At 43.2% G+C, this 20,269-nt stretch overlaps 1 protein-coding gene across 3 annotated transcripts in view; it reads right to left on the minus strand.

Moving 5' to 3' along the window:
- Positions 1–20,269, minus strand: part of phrf1 (PHD and ring finger domains 1) — a 202,877-nt gene that overhangs the window by 8,303 nt on the left and 174,305 nt on the right. For all 3 annotated transcript variants that reach the window (XM_072466131.1, XM_072466132.1, XM_072466133.1), the window contains exons 15-16: positions 13,973–14,130; positions 7,391–7,873 (exon numbers count right to left, since the gene is read on the minus strand). In XM_072466131.1, coding sequence (XP_072322232.1) covers positions 7,391–7,873; positions 13,973–14,130 — 641 coding nt within the window. The remainder of the gene's footprint in view (positions 1–7,390; positions 7,874–13,972; positions 14,131–20,269) is intronic.

The raw sequence follows: 20,269 nt of genomic DNA on the forward strand, positions 1-20,269 counted from the left end.
GATGAGATGATACTGTAGTGGTAATATCACTGGGTTAGTATTCCAGCGGCCTAGGCAAATGCTGAGGCCCTGGTTTCAAACCCTGCCACAGCAGCTGCTGGAATTTGAATTGAATTAATGAAAAGTAAAAATTTGAATTTAAAAAAACTGGTCTCAGTAATGACAACCCACACGGTGTCAGAGTGATTAGCACTGATGCCTCACCACGCCGCAACTGGATTCAATTCCGGCCTGGGGGTCACAGTCTGTGTGGAGTTTGTACTTTATCCCAGTGTCTGGATAGGTTATCCCCGGATGCTCCAGGTTCCTCCCACAGTCCAAAGATGTGGGCAGCACGGTAGCACTGTGGTTAGCACAATTGCTTCACAGCTCCAGGATCCCAGGTTTGATTCCCAGCTTGGGTCACTGTGCGGAGTCTGCATGTTCTCCCCGTGTGTGCGTGGGTTTCCTCCAGGTGCTCCGGTTTCCTCCCACAGTCCAAAGATGTGCAGGTTAGGTGGATTGGCCATGCTAAATTGCCCTTAGTGTCCAAAATTGCCCTTAGTGTTGGGTGAGGTTACTGGGTTATGGGGCTAGGGTGGAGGTGTGGACCTTGGGTAGGGTGCTCTTTCCAAGAGCCGGTGTAGACTCGATGGGCCGAATGGCCTCCTTCTGCACTGTAAATTCTATGATGTGCAGGTTAGGTGGATTGGCCATGCTAAATTGCCCCATGGTTTCCAGGGATGTGCAGGTTCAGTTATGAGTTATGGTGATACGGGGAGTGGGCAGGGTTAGCACGGTAGCATAGTGGGTAGCACTGTTGCTTCACAGCTCCAGGGTCCCAGGTTTGATTCCCGGCTTGGGTCTCTGTCTGTGCGGAGTCTGCACGTTCTCTGTGTTTGCGTGGGTTTCCTCCGGGTGCTCTGGTTTCCTCCCACAAGTCCTGAAAGATGCGGTTAGGTAATTTGGACATTCTGAATTCTCCCTGTGTATCCGAACCGGCGTCGGACTGTGGCGACTAGGGGCTTTTCACAGTAACTTCATTGCAGTGTCAATGTATGCCTACTTGTGACAATAAATATTATTATTCGGAGTAGCTTGCTCATTCGAAGGATTGGTGCAGACCTGATGGGTTGAATGGCCTCCTTCTGCACTGCAGCGATTCTATTATTCTACAAACAGGTTAGTAAAGTGAACAGGATTAGGGGGAAGATGTAGCTTAGAGCAGAGAAAAATTTGGAAATGCATTTTGGGGCATAGAATATTGAAAGACATACATCTATATAACATAATCTATGATCTCAGGATCTCCCAAATTAAATACAGCCAATGAAGTACCTTTGAAAGTAATGCAGTAACTGAGCCACAAAATAGAAAGATGGATTCCAGGTTTTATCAGTGGGGTGCTAAATATAAAAGCAAGGCAGTAATGGTTTAGTTTGTGTAGGACTCTATAATTTGCCCAAAAATGGAGTATTGACTGCAATTCTGGTCATTCCATGATAGGAAAGATCGGGGAACAAGTGAAAATTTGTCAATATATTAAAACAAAGTCTAAAATTTATAATTGTTCACAATTATTACAAATGAAACACTACCACAAAGCCCTCTCTTTTTTTAATGCATTCTTGGAAGACGAGCATCACTGGCTAGGTGGGATTTGAACTCCCATTTTATGAGCCCAGTCCCTTGGATCAATAATCAAGTAGCTGAACTACTGTGGTACCAGCTATTGAGACACAGATTCTAACAATTTAAAAAGTCGAGCATATATCAGCTGTTCCTTCAATTTTGCCAGGTCTGAGTCAAAATCTTGGAACAGCAGTGAGGGAGCATCTTCACCACAAAGAGTGCAGCAGCAGTGCAAGGAGGTGGTCCACCTTCATAAAGAGCACCAAGGATGGATAATAAATACCAGTCATGCCAGCGATGCCCTCATCAATTTTAACAATAATTTTGATAAATCAATGATAGTGGTCAAATGACTTCTTCGGCTGTAATTTCAATTGTATGAAGTCCAAAACTACTTTTAGCAACAGATGAATTCATACTCCAGGCAAAGACTAAGATGATTGCAGAAAGACAAACCAGCAAGCTTCAGAAACAATGAATGCAACTCAGAATGAATATAAGCAAAAAAAGAAAATTAAAGATCTGCATTACTACAGCCTTTCACCTCAAGTCCCAAAGCGTTTTACAGCCAATTAGATACTTTTTTTGAAGTGCAATCACATCTGTACTGTAGGTGTGGAAGGGAAAGTAATGAGTTGCCAACTTAGAAGCATGCTGGGAAATGCTTGACTATAGTTCAACACTGCTTTTGAACGAAAATAAGTAGGTCAGGTACATAAACAAAATACTGCTTAATATTCTGGTCTCGGCCTTATTATGATAACACATTGTCCTCCGAAAGATAACAAATTGTGTACTCGAGTTGTTTTTAGCCAAGGGCAAGAACATACGTCCTACGTATTTCAGCTTACGTACTTTCCAAGGTCTATTTAACATAAACATTGCTGTTTACTTCAAGCTGTTATTTCAGACTATAAAAATATGCTTCCTTCAATCGAATCTCAGAATGCAGTGCCCTGGCTTCGCAGGTAGAACACTCTCTCTCCGCAAATATATTTGGGTAAATAAATTTCCTCAAATCGAACCTCGAGGAATTTGTCTGTATTATAATTTCCGCAACAGTAGGAAACATGGCAGTCAGAGCAAGTTCCCACAAACAGCAAAATGATAATGATCTGATAATCTGTTTCAGTTACGACCCTGCACTTCTTTAAGATAGTATCATCGATTTTTTTTTTAACGACCCGAGAGGGAAGATCCTGACTCCGTTTCATAGAGAAATGAAATCAGTGAGAAAATGCCGATTCCAGAATTAAAAAAATACCCAGTGTGATTAAATTTAGCAAGAAGTTTAAGGGGTATTCTAATAAAGGTGTTTATAAAAGCTTTGGAAACTGAATAATTAAGCATGTTTCTAATTCCTTTACACAAGAAATTTCAAAAATATACCACCAGAGGAATCAATTCTTATTTAAAAACTTAAACGGGTCAGGTGATGCCCCGTCAGTTAAGTATCCAAAAATCAGACAGTTTTTGTGTATTAAGAAAAAAGACCCATTTAGAGGCACAACTTCAACTGTTAAATACGGAAACTGAATTGACCCAGCAGCAACTCGACACGGTCAAGTGAAAAGGTGGGTTGATGTTCACCACTCCAAGAATAAAACCAGATGGAAGCATTAGAATTTGTAGTCACTGACCCAAAGGACTACGAGTTCAGCTAAATGGAGGGCAGAAACTTTCAAAAAGTTCGACAGAATCACTGCTCACACTTAAAATTTTCAAATGTTCTTCCACAGATTGAGCTCCCAGTATCCCAGGAATTACAACAGAGCCACAGTCAGCTCTATAAATAGTCCATTATGAAAACAAAGGCACAGACCTGGTCTGATGAATATAAAACTGGTATTTGTTATACAATTGTACCAGAGCACATATTAAAAATGTCAAGGCCTCTGGAGATGGTGCTGAACAAATTTACCAGAATGATTGAAATGCTCAGGTCAGTTCTCATGAAAGGCCATCTTGACCTGAAATGTTAACTCTGTTAATCGCCACAGATACTGCCTCATCTGCTGAGTATTTCTAGCATTTTTATTTTTACTTCAGATTTCCAGCATCCACAATATTTTGCTTTTGTTTTTACTGGCATGGTGTCAGGAATAAGGAACTTTAATTATGATTAGCAAAAGAACCAGAGGTGACAAATGGTAACATTTTAATGCGAGTCGTGATGATCTGGAATGTGCTGCCTGAAAGGGTGGTGGAAGCGGATTCAATGCAAACATTCAACAAGAAATTGGATAAATATTTGAAAAGAAAAATAAATACACCACTATAGGAAACAAATAGGGGAGTGGCTAATTGTATAATAATTTGGATAACTGTTTCAAAGAGCCAATCGAGGTACAAGGAGCCGAATGGCTTCCTACTGTGCTGCATCATTCTATGATGTGAAGGCCTCAATGCTACCATTTAGCATTCTTCCAAATGTTTAAGACAGACCGGCAGCAGCTGGATCAGTAGCCACTGCAAACAAATGCAATTCACATTTCAAAAGGAGGCAGTGGCCATCACATTGGGTCGACAAAAACGGCACTGATAGGATGTTGGTTTTGACGATCAATCATTAGCCAATTTTTCAGTTGACATTGGAGCTAAAGAGTCCAAGCTTCTTCTGGACCATGTCTATGAAGCCGGTGGTTTATCACTGCATGAGTAAGCGCAGATCCAGCAGATAAACCATCGATGTTAATAGATCACCTCGGATAGCCTTTAAAGATTCAAACTCTGACAGCGGTAACTCGGAGCGTGAAATCACTTTTTGAACATCACTGTGTTATTGGAAGTGTGTGCAACTCAAAGTAATATTCATCAAATGTATACGGTTACACCTATCAGACTGAATTGAACAGGGTGGGGCAGCACGGTGGTGCAGTGGTTAGCACTCCTGCCTCACGGCACCGAGGTCCCAGGTTCGATCCTGGCTCTGGGTCACTGTCCGTGTGGAGTTTTCACAGTCTCCCCGTGTTTGCATGGGTTTCGCCCCCACAACCCAAAGATGTGCAGGCTCTGTGGATTGGCTATGCTAAAGTGTCCTTTCATTGGAAAAAATGAATTGGGTACTCTAAATTTTTTTTTTAAAGATTGAACAGGCTGGGGCTCTTTTCTCTAGAAAAGTGAAGATGGTGGGATGACCTGATGGAGGTGTTTAAGGTTATGAGAGTTTGATAGGGTAGAGAATACATTTCCACTTACAGGGAGACCAGGACTCGGGATCATAAATATAAGATAGCTACTAATAAAGAATTCAGGAGAAATGTCTTCACCCATAGACTGGTTAGAATGTAAAACACTACCACATGAGGTAGCATGGATGCACTTGAGGAAGTTAGATAAACACGAGGGAGAAACAAATGCAAGGATATACGTATAGAGTGAGATGAAAAGAGGTGGGAGGAGACTTGGTGTGGAGCGTAAACAAAGACACAGACCAGCCGGACCAAATGGTTTGTTATAGTGCTGTGCATTCGAGATAATTCTATACTCAAGCCTTTGTCACACATTTTGCTTTTATGCTATAAACATGGTCAGATACAAGACAAAATATTACAGGAAAAAAAGATGAAATATAAGGAATTCTGGGTATAAATACAGGATATTTAGTTTGGGAGTCATTTATTGGCATGCCCATGTGAAAATGACACTGTTTATAGAGGGTGGTGGTGCGTTAAAAGCCTGTGTTAGTGCTGATAACCCCGCTTGGATTCTAATATTGGCCAGATATTATGAGATTGTCAATCCCTCCAAAGTAACTGAACTAAGCCAGTTACAAATCCAGCTAATCACTGATTTTGACCTTCAATACAATCGAACCAGATCCAAACTGACTCTATTACGGTGATCTGAGGTCACTCATACGCAATCTAGAATCGTCAACCCACCATTGAAGCATTGAGAATTACCTTTTTATCTTCTGGAGTTTACTTAAAATACTGACTTCAGACAATGGTCTTCACTGCAGGACTGTGCAGATTTTGTAAAGCTTCATGGACTGCAGAGAATCGTATCCTTACCTTGTCATCTCACTCTTTGGAGATTTCAATGAAGAAGAAATCTATCTCACACATGCTAGTCTGAAGATGCCTTCTTATCCAATGTACTGGCCCATGTCACGCAGCAGTACAGAGTACGCATTACTAAGTCATTGATGGGTAGATAGCTGCATACTCAGTTAGCCGTACCCTTCATACACCATATGAAGGTGGAAACTGGAGGTTCAGCTTTGAATCTGTAGATCCGATTAGAGAAACTGGGCTTTGTGACTTAGCATGCCCAGATTGGAGAATACAGGTGATCAAAATCTAAATTAGTCAGGGATGAAGCTCAAGGGTTACTTGGAAGGCCTTGTAATCCATCAAAATCAATGGCCTAGTAATGAATAAACCAGTGACCCCTCCCCACCCCCCCAACTGAGCTCAGTGGTAAAATCCAACGTCCATCATTTAAACATCTGGAAACACTGGATCATCGGCAAGGCAGACACATTATAACCTCGACATCAGTGAAACATTGTAGGTAGGTTTTAAAGATGCACGGATACAAATGCAACCAGTTAATTTTCAGTATTCATAGGGAATATTTTTAAATTATTATGGAATGGCGACTGAATTGTTGCAACTTAATCTTAAGATAGTTTTCAGTAATTTGGCTTAAGGTGAAAAAAGTTGTGGGTTAATGATGTTTAATTAGATTAGGCACTGGTTCCATTGGGTTCATTTAACATCTCCAAGAGGATTCCCTTACAGACAGGCTCCTTGTAAAATCATAGAATCTCACAGCATAAGAGGTCATTCTGCCAGTGTCAGCACTTTGAAAGAGCCATTTTAATTTGTCCCACTTCACTACGGTTTCTCCAATAATTTCAGCCTCCTTCTGCACTGTAAATTCTACGATTCAATTATTACCTTTTATTTAAGCACTTCTTTTTTGAAAGTTACCTTTGAATCTGCTTCTATGGCCCTTTCAGGCAGCACATTCCAGATCACAAATATTTTCTCAAGCTGCCTCTGGTTCTTTGGCCAATTATCATAAACCTGTGTCCTCTGGTTACTGATCTTTGTACACTGAAACATTTCTACTTATCTACTCCATTCATGATTCTGAACACCTCTATTGAATTTTTTCTTAACCCTCTCTACCCCGAGGTGAATAACCCCCCCACCAGCCGCTTCAGTCTCTCCACATAACTGAAGTTCCTTATCCCTGGAATCATGCTTGTAAATCTCCCCTGCATCCTCTCCTCCCCAAGGCCTGGGTATCCTTCCTAAAATGCAGTGCCAGAATGGAGTACAATACATCACCATTGTTTTTGAAAGACTTAGAGTAACTTCTTTGCTCTGTACTCTATCCCTCTTTTAATAAAGCCGAGGATACCAATGGTTTTTTGAACAGCCTTCTCAACTTGCCCGGCCACCTTCAAATTTGTGTACGCACACCTCTCAGGTTTCTTGGTTTCTGAACTTCTCTAGTATTTGGTACTAATCATGTAGGAATGCATTTCTGAGAGGATGCAACAGAAACTCCTGCTTGGAGAAATTGTGCCACATAATCTCTTACAAGAAAATCACAATATTAACCTAATAATGCAATGCTTGTACTGGAATACATGAAACAGACCCAAGATTTACATCATCATTACAAAAGCATCACTTCTCAGATACAACTGTCATATCCCGATGTTCTGCAAATTACAAATGAGCAACAGGTTTCAGCCCCCATCAAGGAGATTGTGATGGATGCATACAGAATTACTGCGACTGTGTTCAAACTCTCTTACATTCTCATTTTGAGCTTTGTCTTCATTGGATTTGTTATCGATGTCGAAGTTTCCTTCCATTTGCACCATTTGTGTTTCAGCAGCCAAATTAGCAGTGGGAACAGGAGCAGGTGCTAGGGGAGCAGGCGCCAGGGGCGCAGGCGCCAGGGGCGCAGGCGCCAGGGGAACAGGCGCCAGGGGAACAGGCGCCAGGGGAACAGGCGCCAGGGGAACAGGAGCCAGGGGAACAGGAGCCAGGGGAACAGGAGCCAGGGGAACAGGAGCCAGGGGAATAGGCGCCAGGGGAACAGGAGCAGCAGTTTGGTAAGTAGGCTGTGGGAGTAATGGAGGCCCAGTGGTGGAGCCAATCAGAGGGATATTCCCTTGCACCATGTATGGAACTGTAGGCTGGCTGACTGGCACGAAGGGAGGTGGATGCAGCGGTGGGAAAGGTGGCATGAAAGGTGGTGGTGGTGGTGGTGGCATGTTGACTTGGTTGAATGCCTACAAAGGTGAAAGAAAAATACTTAGAAATGCACAACAGTAAAATATTTGTACCAATTAGAGAACAAGTAGGCGCACTCAATATTGGTCCATACGCAAATCTCAATTTAAACATACATTCCAAAATAGTGCCAAAAACTGTCCACCATGGATCAGTAGGTAGCACATTCATATCGGAGTCAAAAGAATTCCAATAGACCCCACTCCAGATATTTAAACATTCCCAATGGAACACTGAGGGAGTGCTGCGCTGTTAGAGTCAGTAATGAGGGGGCGCTGCACTGTTAGAGAGTCAGTAATGAGGGGGCGCTGCACTGTTAGAGAGTCAGTAATGAGGAGGTGCTGCACTATTAGAGTGTCAGTAATGAGGGAGCGCTGCACTGTTGGAGAGTCAGAACTGAAGGGGCGCTGCACTGCTCAAGGGTCATTCATGAATGAGTGCTGCACTGTCAGCAGATCATTACTGAAGGAGAGGCGCACTGCCCGAGGATCAGTACTGAGGAAATGCTGCATTGTCTGAGGGTCAGGACTGAGGGAGCAGTGAACTGTCCGAGGGTCAGTACTGAGAGAGCGCTGCACAGTCTGAGGGTCAGTAACAAGGAGCATTACACTGTCTGAGGGTCTGTACTGAAGGAGCACAGCACGGAGGAGCACAACACTGCCCGAGGGTCAGTCCTGAGGAGCACTGCTTTGTCCTATCCGAGGATCAGTACTGAGGAGCACTGCACTGTCCTGTCCGAGGGTCAGTACTGAGGAGTACTGCACTGTCCTGTCCGAGGGTCAGCACTGAGGAGCACGACATTGTCCGAGGGTCAGTCCTGAGGAGCACTGCTCTGTCCTATCCAAGGATCAGTACTGAGGAGTACTGCACTGTCCTGTCCGAGGGTCAGCACTGAGGAGTACTGCACTGTCCTGTCCGAGGGTTAGCACTGAGGAGCACTGCACTGTCCAAGGATCAGTACTGAGGAGCACTGCTCTGTCCTATCCGAGGGTCAGCACTGAGGAGCACTGCCCTGTCCTGTCCGAGGGTCAGTCCTGAGGAGCACTGCACTGTCCAAGCATCAGTACTGAGGAGCACTGCTCTGTCCTATCCGATGGTCAGTACTTAAGGAGCACTGCCCTGTCCTGTCCGAGGGTCAGCACTAAGGAGTACTGCACTGTCCTGTCCGAGGGTCAGTCCTGAGGAGCACTGCACTGTCCAAGCATCAGTACTGAGGAGCACTGCACTGTCCGAGGATCAGTACTGAGGAACACTGCATTGTCCTGTCCGAGGGTCAGTACTGAGGAGTACTGCACTGTCCTGTCCGAGGGTTAGCACTGAGGAGCACTGCACTGTCCAAGGATCAGTACGGAGGAGCACTGGACTGTCCTGTCCGAGGGTCAGCACTGAGGAGCACTGCACTGTCCTGTCCTGTCCGAGGGTCAGCACTGAGGAACACTGCACTGTCCAAGCATCAGTACTGAGGAGCACTGCACTGTCCGAGGATCAGTACTGAGGAACACTGCACTGTCAGAGGAGCAGTACTGAGGAGCACGGCAATGTCAGAGGATCAGTACTGAGGAGCACTGCACTGTCCGAGGATCAGTACTGAGGAGCACTGTCCTGTCCGAGGATCTGTTCTGAGGAGCACTGCACTGTCCTGTCCGAGGGTCAGCACTGAGGAGCACTGCATTGTCCGACGGCCAGTATTGAGGAGCACTGCATTGTCCGAAGGTCAGTACTGAGTGAGCGTTGCACTGTCCGAGGGTCAATGTTGAGGAACATTGCATTGTCCGATGGTCAATATTGAGGAGTACTGCATTGTCCGAGGTTCAGGACGGAGTGAGCGCTGCACTGTTCGAGGGTCAATATCGAGAAGCACTGCATTGTCTGAGGGTCTGTACTGAGGGAGAGCTGCACAGGCCACGGTCAGTACTGAGGAGTACTGCACTCTCCGAGGGTTAGCACTGAGGAGCACTGCACTGTCGTAGGATTAGTACTGAGGAGCACTGCACTGTCCGAGCGTCAGTACTGAGGAGCACTGCTCTGTCCGAGCGTCAGTATTGAGGGAGCGCTATATCCTTGGAGGGACCCTACTGAGAGGTGTCGCCAGAGGGAACATAGTGGGAGTGTTGCACCTCGGAAAAAATGTACTGAAGAGAGTGTTGTATTGAAGAGAAATTACTGAGGAAACATTGCACCCCAGCAGGGAATATACTGAAGGAGCACTCCTTTTGCATTGCAGTGTCAATCCAGATTAACTTCTAAAGTCCTGAAGTTGGGTTTGTACCTATAACCTTCGGATTCATGGCCAAGCGTACTATAAAATATGGCAACTTAATGCTGGATATTTTATGCTGAAGATAGATAATAATCGAAGTAGTAAAATCAGAAGATCAGTAGAAACAGGAGGAGCATGATGTTCAGCCCCTTGAGCCTGCTCAGCCATTCAACAAGATCATGGCTGATCAGGTGGTTGCTCTTCCCTCCACTTTCCTGTCTAGTCTCCCCCTCTCCATAAACCTCGACTCCCTTGTTGATCAAAAATCTGTTTAGTACAGTCTTGAATATATTTAATGATCTAGCCTCCACTGACAAAATTCTGAGAAAAAAAATCCTCCTCATCTCTGGTTTAAATGGGACACCCATTATTTTTTAAAAATAAAATAGTAATTCCGACCCATTAATGAAGTCCGTCTTCTGCACCAGCTAGTTGGGTATATTTAGCAGGTTGAAGTTTCATGGAATACATTTTATTATTCACTTGAGATTGAAAAATATTCAAATTGTGCGGTGAATTTTTCACATTTGGAAATGTTGAATGCCATAAAGTTCAAATTGTAGCATCTGAATATCTACGGGCAGATGGTGATCCTCTTTATATTCTGCTCCAGAAATGGTGCTCCCTCCCAACCTCAAACTCACAAAAGATTAAGACACCATTGGCATTATTCCACTGACCAGCCATCTTGTGGCTGACTGATTTAGCTCCAGTACGTGACAATCACTGGGGTCCTGGTTTTTGTTTATTTGTTCTTGGGATGTGGGTATCACTGGTTGGGCCAGCATTTGTTGCCCATCCCTAATTGCCCTTTAAATGAGTGATCTGCTTGGCCATTTCAGAGGAGGGCAGTTAAGAGACAACCTCATCGCTGTGTGGTTCTGGAGTCACATTTTGGCCAGACCGGGTAAGGACAGCAGATTGTCCATGTCAAGAGGGCTAGAATACAAGACCAGGGATGTACTTCCGAGGCTGTATAAGGCTCTGGTCAGACTCCAGTTGGAGTATTGTGAGCAGTTTTGGGCCCCGTTTCGAAGGAAGGATTTGCTGGCCTTGGAAAGGATCCAGAGGAGGTTCACAAGAATGATCCCTGGAATGAAGATCTTGTCGTATGAGGAACGGTTGAGGACTCTGGGTCTGTACTCGTTGGAGTTTAGAAGGATGAGGGGGGGATCTTATTGAAACTTACAGGATACTGCGAGGCTTGGATAGAGTGGATGTGGAGAGGATGTTTCCACTTGTAGGAAAAACTAGAACCAGAGGGCACCATCTCAGATTAAAGGGACGATCCTTTAAAATAAAGATGAGGAGGCATTTCTTCAGCCAGAGGGTGGTGAATCTGTGGAACTCTTTACCGCAGAAGGCTGTGGAGGCCAAATCATTGAGTGTCTTTAAGACAGAGTTAGGTAGGTTATTGATTAGTAAGAGGACCAGGGATTATGGGGAGAAGGCAGGAGAATGGGGATGAGAAAATATCAGCCATGATTGAATGGCGGAGCAGACTCGATGAGCCGAGTGGCCTAATTCTGCTCCTATATCTTATGGTCTTATTTCTTTCCCTGGACATTAGTGACATTAGTAATTTTTATGACAAAGTTATTGAATTCAAATTTGGCCATCTGCGATGGTGGGATTAGAACCTGGGACCCAAGAGCATTCCCCTGGGACTCTGGATTACTGAACCAGTGACAATACCACTACACCACCACCTCCCATTTGTTGAGACTGTCCCAAAAACACATTTCCAACAAAACTCCTCAAGTCCCTGACAGACTCATTATTCCGCTTCCTAGGATCTAGGTTCAAAGTCTGCCCAGCCTGATCGGATGACTATCTCCTGTCTTATGCAAAAAGAGCTTGGAACATTCTTAATTCAGCTCCGAATGGGGATGGGCACCCAACTCACACAACTAACTGGCTGTCTTACTTAGAGAAGTCACATAATGTTCAGGAGTGGAAAACTGAAAAAAAAAAGGTGCAGTAGTGATGCGAGTGCTAGAACAACCTTTACACTGCATCGTTGCAACACCATACATGGGGGGAGGGGGGGGGGGGGGCTTTATATCACCACTGAGGACCTAAAACAGGAAAGGTTCTACTCTGCAACATTAAAAAATTAAAACCTCATACAATTAACGATGAAAAGATCATTCTTGGAGCCCTAATAAAATTCCCCAAGGTGAGAAGTTGATGTAATCATTCACAGCACCCTTCCATGTATACATTTTAATTACAACTGGGTTCAAATCTAAAGGAATAAAATAATCTTCTGACAAGGCCACTTCTGACTTTAGTCCCTTCTGATAATAAAACAGGGGCTGGTTTAGCTCACTGGGCTAATCGCTGGCTTTTAAAGCAGACCAAGACAAGCCAGCAGCACGGTTCAATTCCTGTACCAGCCTCCCCGAACAGGCACCGGAATGTGGCGACTAGGGGCTTTTCACAGTAACTTAATTGAAGCCTACTCGTGACAATAAGCGATTTTAATTTTAATTTCATTCAAACCTGAAGTCGGTCAAAGGATTAAGTCAACCCTTCAATCTCACACACTGCCTAGTGGCCAGTTGAAGAACAACGGACATGGGTCTGAGAATAAGTCTAGTGTGGTGAGCTGAGTGGCTCAGAGGCAGGGGATGTACTAAAATGCAGCAAATGGAAGAGAAAGTATACCAGTGAAGCGGAGTTCTCAAAACCATTTGCTCTATTTAAAGTATGGCGGCGATTGTCCAGCCACTCACTTCCTAAAATTAGCAACACAATTGTGATGTTGGCTTGGCATAACCTTATGCATGTTGTGAACTTTACTGGTCACATAGTTTTATTCATTTGTGGAATGAGGGTATTGCTGGCTAATCCAGCATTTATTGCCCATCCCTAATTGCCTTTGAGAAGGTGCTGACGAGCCAAAGTCTTAAACTGCTGCAGGTCCTGGGTTATAGGTCCACCCACAGTGCTGTTAGGAAGAGAGTTCCAGATTTTTAACCCAGCAACAGTGAAAGAACAGCGATATAGTTCCAAGTCAAGACTTGGAGGTGATGGTGTTCCCAATCACTTGCTGCCTTTCGGAGAGGTCACAGATTGGGAAAGTGCTGTTTTCAGTCAGTTCAACTTGTGTTTTTGTTTCAATTATAGAATGATGCTCAGAAGGAGGCCATTCAGTCCAATGGGCCTGTGGCAGAGCTTTAAGAATTATAGATTAGTCCCATTTCCTTATCCTTCTTAAATGTTTATCCTATTCCTTTTTGAAAGTCACTATTAAATTTGTTTTTACTACCATTAAATTCTAGTTCACAACAACTCATTGACATAAAAAGTTCTCATTTCCCCTTGAGTCATTTGCCAACTATCTTAAAACTGTGTCCTTTGGTTAATGCCCCTACTGCCAGATATTCATGGGGAATCCACTTATATTTTCTGTGACATTGCTCACTGGAGACCTAATTATTCGCTATGACAGATTAAATAGCTTATCTCACTTGTATTACTTAAAGCAGACTGACAATATATTACAATAAAATTGCAATTCAACACTCCTGCATTGCAACTGTTATGGAATCAATAGGTTTTTGCTAGCCCCGGGTATTTAAGACATGGAGTCAAGAGGGTTGTATGGAAGACACAGATAAGGCATGATTTCACTGACCAGTAGAACATGTTCGAGGGATTATATGCAGGTTCCTACATTTAATTTATCTAGCTTAAATGAATTTGACAAGTGCAATTGATCTAGAAAGGAATTAAAAAGTTTGCATTTGGCATGAATCCTTAACCACTATAATCACTGGAGAAGCAGAAATATGCCAGACAACTATCTGCAAGATTGAGAGCCGTCACTAACCTGAGGTGGAAATAGACCAGGAAAAATTGGAGGAGGAATCATAAAATTTGCTGCTGGAGGCTGGAACATCGGCACCTGATTTGGCGGTGGACTTGTTTCTGGAACTTTCCAGATGCCTTCTTTGTTAAATCTGTGCGCCCTGAAGGAGAATGGAGTCCCTGTAAACAAACACAGAGGACAGCTTTAAATCTGATCCGAATAGCATCAATACAATGCTTAATGTGATAATATGCTTCAGGTTTAAATAGGCATGAGATCTTAATTAACATTTTACCCTCCCAAGCTAACATATAATAGAATCATAGAATCCCTACAGTAAAAAGCAGGCCATTTGTCCCATTGAGTCTGCACCGACTCTCCGAAAGAGCACTCTACCCAGTTCCACTCCCCTGCCTACCACACCCTATCCCCGTAACCCAGCCTGCACAACCCTGGACATCAAGGGGAAGCTTAGCATGGCCAATCCACCTAACCTGCACATCTTTGGACTATGGGAGGATATATTCAGATAATGCCAGATTAGGAGGGGCGGAGGGATCGAATGAGGCAGCTCTGAAATTACAGAATGAGTTGAATAAAGTATATAAAGTGAGCAGAGGTTAGGTGATGAAACGTAATGCAGAGAAAGGCAAAACACTACACATGGGGTGAACAAAGTAAGAGAGTGAATCACTCGTGCGCTGTGAATGGAGCTGTAAGAGCTCTGCCAGTCACAGTAAATTAAGCACCAAGCATGTTAACCAGTGTGGAGCAGCAATTAACAGGATACCGAACTACAGCCAGAATGGTGGAACATATGTCAGAAGAGGTAATGATGAGACTGTACAGAGCTCACATTAGACCACAAGAGCTGGAGCACTGGCCACCAGGAAATAAAGGAGATATTCCATTAATGGGGACAGTACAGAGAAGCCACGAGTCTGATTTTCAGTGTCAGAAGTCTGAGCCATTGAGAAAAAAACTGGAGAGACTGCGCTATAAAGACTGGAAAGGGGAGGGTTCTTCAGCAAGATAATTTTAAAGAGGGATATACGGTTGTTAAGGGCATAGAAAAAGAAACCTACAATATTGCATTAGAATCAAGAGACACAACATGCATGTAAACAACAAAAACAGAAAATGCTGGAAAAACACAAGAGGTCTGGCAACATCTGTGGTGAGAGAACTATAGTTAACGTTTTGAGTCCATATGACTTCTTCAGAGCTGCGTTTTTGTGCACGTATATAGTTTCTTTAATGTTGCAAAAATGATCCAAGGCATTTCACAGGGCTATTGGCAGACAAGATTTTGACTCAAACTGTTAGGATCCCGGGCAAGAATCCAACTATTTGCAACTTTTAAAACTGTGATGAAAGGTTACTGCACCACAGAGTGATAACACTGACCAATAGGTATCTTTTATGTTAAAACAAACTTAAATTTAAACACAGAATTATCCACATTATCAGCGAAATAGCTTTAGTTAACAGTTACCAACAGTTCTTAAGTGGAAGAAGAAACTTTAACTTACTTCCAAAATCTGACACTATATCCCAATTAAGAAAACCAATATAGTTCAAATATTACTCATGAATAAAGTTAACAACCAGGTTTTTTTTAACTTGCTTTTCTCTCTGCAGGATCTTTGGGGAGAGAAAACACTTCTGTTCAGATTAAAATCCTAGGAAGAACTGACTTTTTCAGACAGACCTGGCTCCTCCCCTTAATCTGTACCCAAAACAGAAGACATTCTTCTGTCTCCTCCCACAAGATGTCCCATGATCTGTTTAGTCAGGACCAATCACCTACCCCTCAAAAAAATATCTACATCCCAGTTGTCTTTTAAACATAAACAATATTCCATTAGATAACAAGTAAATGATTCTCAAATGTATTTGCAGAATACTGCACCTCCAAAATCAATGATCACCTCACTTTTACAACACCTTAATCAAAGCTCTAGCAGATATACTGACTGTGGGCGGCACAGTGGTTAGCACTGCTGTCTATGGCGCTGATGACCCGGGTTCGATACCGGCCCTGGGTCACTGTCTGTGTGGAGTTTGCACATTCTCCCCGTGTCTGCATGGGTTTCACCCCCACAACCCAAAGATGTGCAGGATAGGTGGATTGGCTACAGATTCCAAAAATATGAAATAAAAACAAAAAGCTCTCAGCAGATCACACAGCATCTGGTCGCGAGAGAAACAGAATTAATGATTCAGGGCACCGTCCTTTGATCAGAGTTGATGCTGCCTAGCCTCCTGAGTATGTCTAGTATTTAATATTATGAAAGAGATATTAGGTCAGGTGACCACAAACTTAGCCAAGAGATAGATGATGAGGCATGACTTTAAGAGAGAGGTCGAAATAGGTTTAAACTAGAGAAGGGCACTTTGGAGACTGATATCAGGAAATTCTTCTTTGCACTAAGAGCGATCACGAGTCAGATTAATGGAGCAAACTGTGGGATTACCTTTTTTTAAAAAAAAGATATTTTTATTCCTCAACAAAATAACACAAGCTTACTAGCCAATCAAAGTACACAGTTCGTAAATTTTTCTGCTTTTAATCCCCCCACCCCCAGTGACAAACAGCTCTTCAAATATAGCCATGAATGGCCTCCACCATACCTTGAAGCCCTCCTCTGACCCCCTTACGGCAAATTTGATTTTCTCCAAACTGAGAAATTCGTACAGATTCCCCAGCCATGCCACCACCCCGGTGGCGTGGAGTTTCTGCAGTGCACACTGCTGCTACTGTGTATAGGTTATAGAGGGAGTGAATGTTTAAGCTGGTGGATGGGATGCGGCCGAGTGTGCTGTTTTGTCCTGGATGGTGTTGACATTTTTCAGTGTTGTTGGGAGCTGTACTTATCCAGACAAGTGGGGAATAGTCCATCATACCCCTGATTTGTGCCTTGTAGATGGTGGACAGGCTTTGAAAGTCAGAGGCAAACTACTCGCTGCAGAATTTCCAGACACTTACCTGCTCTTGCAACCACAGTATGTATTTGGCCAATCCATTTAAGTTTCTGGTCAATAGAAACCCCCTGGATGTTGTTGGTGGGGAATTTGGAGATGGGAAAGCCATTGAATGTCATGGGGTGATGATTAGATCTCGATTGTTGGAGATGGTCATTGCCTGGCACATGTGCAACACAACTGACCCATTTCTAGTATGAAGAGCTTATCTTATGAAGAAAGATCGAACAGATTAGGTCTACAGCTATTGGAATTTAGAAGAATGAAAGATGATTTTATTGCAACAACCAGGTTTTTGAGCGGCCTGGAAAGAATGGATACCAGGAGGATGTTTTCTCTGGTTGGGGAAACTAGACTTGGAGACAAAGTTTAAGAATAAGAGGTTCCCTTTTAAGGCAGATATGAGGATAATGTTTTTCCCTCAGAGAGTCATTAGGGTGGAGAATTCTCTTCCCCAAAGTTTTTAAAAAAATGTCTAATTAAGGGGCAATTTAGCATGGCCAATCCACCTACCCTGCACTTCTTTGGGTTGGGAGGGTGAATGTGGAAATTGCACATTGCCGGTGACCCAGGGCCAGGATTAAACCTAGGTCCTTGGTGCAGTGAGGCAGCAGTCCTAACCACTGCGCTACCTTGCATCCCTCTTCCCAGAAGTTAGTGGAGGCTGGGTCTTTAAATTTATTCAATGCTGAGTTGGTTAGATTTTTATTTTTCAAAGGAGTCAAGAGTTACAGGGGACAGATAGGAAAGTGGAGCTGAGACTACAACGAGATCAGACATGAACTCATTGAATGGTGAAGCAGGCTTAAAGGGCCAAATGGCCTATTCCCACTCCTAAGTTCCATGTTCCTATGTTGTCACCCATGAGCTCAAGCCTGAATGTTGTCCAGGTCTTGCTGCATATGGACACAGCCTGCTTCATTACGTGAAGTAAATGTTATTTTTTAATATTTCTGGGGTTTGCCATGGTAGCCTGTATAGCAAGATTGTGGGAGCTGTGTGTGTAAGTGTGTGTGTGAGTGGGACTAATTTAATTAAGCCAGGGTCTAAAGTGCCTACAAAGTTGAGGACATCAAAGGGGCTAGGTGTGAAAGGCAGGGATTTGAAGTGAATAGGGCAGACCTAGACGCTCTACAGGTAAATGCAACATGGTAGAGTTTTGCATTCAAGATAAGTGAGGATTTGGATTTTGAGCTGTTGCATTTCAAAGGGAGGTAAGAAGAGTTTACAATTTAGAAAAAGGTCACGCATAAATAAGGCAAAGATATTAATTTTATTTTACCTGAAGTGATGGCCATAAGGAGAACACAAAAGATTGTTGTATCCTTGGAAAGAAGGATAAGGACAATGGGAAAAGATGAAGGAGAAAAAACATTTCATGAGAGTTTGGAAGCCGTTTTGAGGTGTGGCCAGTTGAGAGTTCTGGAATGTGCTCTGTGCTGGGAAAAGATGATAAGTGAGCAGTCTCCAGCAATTCAGAGAAGTGTCTGGTTGTTCCAGAGAACAGAATTTTGGTTTAAAGTCTTGAATTTGCACAGGCGAGTAGGAGAGCGAGCGAGAAGTCCAGAGAAATACCTCCCCTACAACAACAGTAGGTTGTACCTTGTGAAATTTCATAGATTGAATATCTATAATGACAATTGCCTAAAGGAGTGTTTATTTGTGAGACTAAACAAGAAATAATCTTATTGGGGCATGTTCCATAAGACTAATGTTTAATTGTGTAAGTACAATCTTGTGTGCTAAGATTTTTTGTTTCTCAAAAGAATTGTTAAAAGAATTTGTGGCTCCTGGCTTCAGTACACATTTTCTTGTGGTAAAAGACAAATAGAAAATAGTTGTGATCACTTGTCACTTTTCTATTTTGGGGATTTCATTTGCACAGCACTTACTACCTGCCAGATCATAACAATTGTCTAAGGAGTTTTGAATGGTGCTAAACATTGTGAAATCATCAGCAAACATCTCTATTCCTGATCTTATGATGGAGGGAAGGTCATTGATGAAGCAGTTGAGGATGATTGCGTCTAGGACATAACCCTGAGGAATTCCTGTAGTAATGTACCGGGGCTGAGCTGACTGGTCTCCAACAAGTATAACCACCTTCCTTTGTGCTAGGTATGACTCCAACTAGTGGAGAGCTTTCCCGCCCTCTATTCCCATTAACTTCACTTTTGCTAGGGAATCCTTCACACCACATTCAGTCAAATGCTGCCTTGATGTTAAGGGCAGTCACTCTCATCTCACCTCGGGTTCAGCCTATTTGGCCAAATTTGGACATGGTTGCAATGAGGTCAGAAGCCGATTGGCCCTGACAGAATTCTACCTGCGTATCGCTGAGTAAATTATTGCCGTGTAAGTGCCGTTTTATAGCGTTATCGACAACACCTTCCATCTATTTGATGATGGACAATTTTTCACATTGTCAGAGAGATGCAAGTATTGTAACTATACTAGAACAGCTTAGCTAGGGGTGAAGCTAGTTCTGGAACACAAGTCTTCAGGACTGCAGCCGGAATGTTGTTACTATCCAAAGCCTTTGCTGTGTCCAGTGCCTTCAACCCTTTCTTGATATCAAATGGAGTGAATCAAAACAGCTGAAGACTGGCACCTGTGATACTGGGGACCTGAGGAGGAGGCCGAGGTGGACCATCGAGTCGGTACTTCTGGTGAAAGGTTACAGATGCTTCAGCCTTGTCTGTCAAGACTGATGTGCTGAGCTCCCAGCTAAAAGCAAAACAGATCTACAGGCTGAGGTAACTTAGAAATGAATAGCATTGAATGCGGCAATTCTGCCCATCCTACCCTTTCTGGCTCTTTGAAAGAGCTATCCAATTCATTGCAATTCCTTGCTCTTACCCCAGTCATGCAATTATTTCTCCTTCAAGTATTTATATAATTCTCTTTCAGGCAGAGCAATTTAGAAGAGAAAATTCAAATTTCTCCCCCCCTCATTCTTTTTCCATCTATGTCCACAATGCAGCATGTGGCAGAGAAGTGATTGACTGACTGCAACGTCAGGAATTTCACATTAATCTGCACTTGCAGACTGTTGCAGTCAGATTCAAAGACGTGATGACAGTGAACACTGACATTTCGATGTCCCTCAAAACCTGTGGCAGCGTTTCTGAATGGAATACAAACTCATGCTGGCAAACTAGCAAAAAGGAGTTAGTGAAACTGGCAAAAAAAAAAATTGTAACTCCATAAAGCTGCATTGGTGAAGAACACACCTCAAAGTAAACACTGCAATCCTTCTCAATATTGCATGTCCTGCTAACAGAATAGTGTTCACATGAAATCCTGCAACATTTCATTGAATCTTGGCCTTCA

Source organism: Scyliorhinus torazame, chromosome 10 (genome assembly GCF_047496885.1).
Source record: "Scyliorhinus torazame isolate Kashiwa2021f chromosome 10, sScyTor2.1, whole genome shotgun sequence".
NCBI classification, from domain to species: Eukaryota; Metazoa; Chordata; class Chondrichthyes; order Carcharhiniformes; family Scyliorhinidae; genus Scyliorhinus; species Scyliorhinus torazame.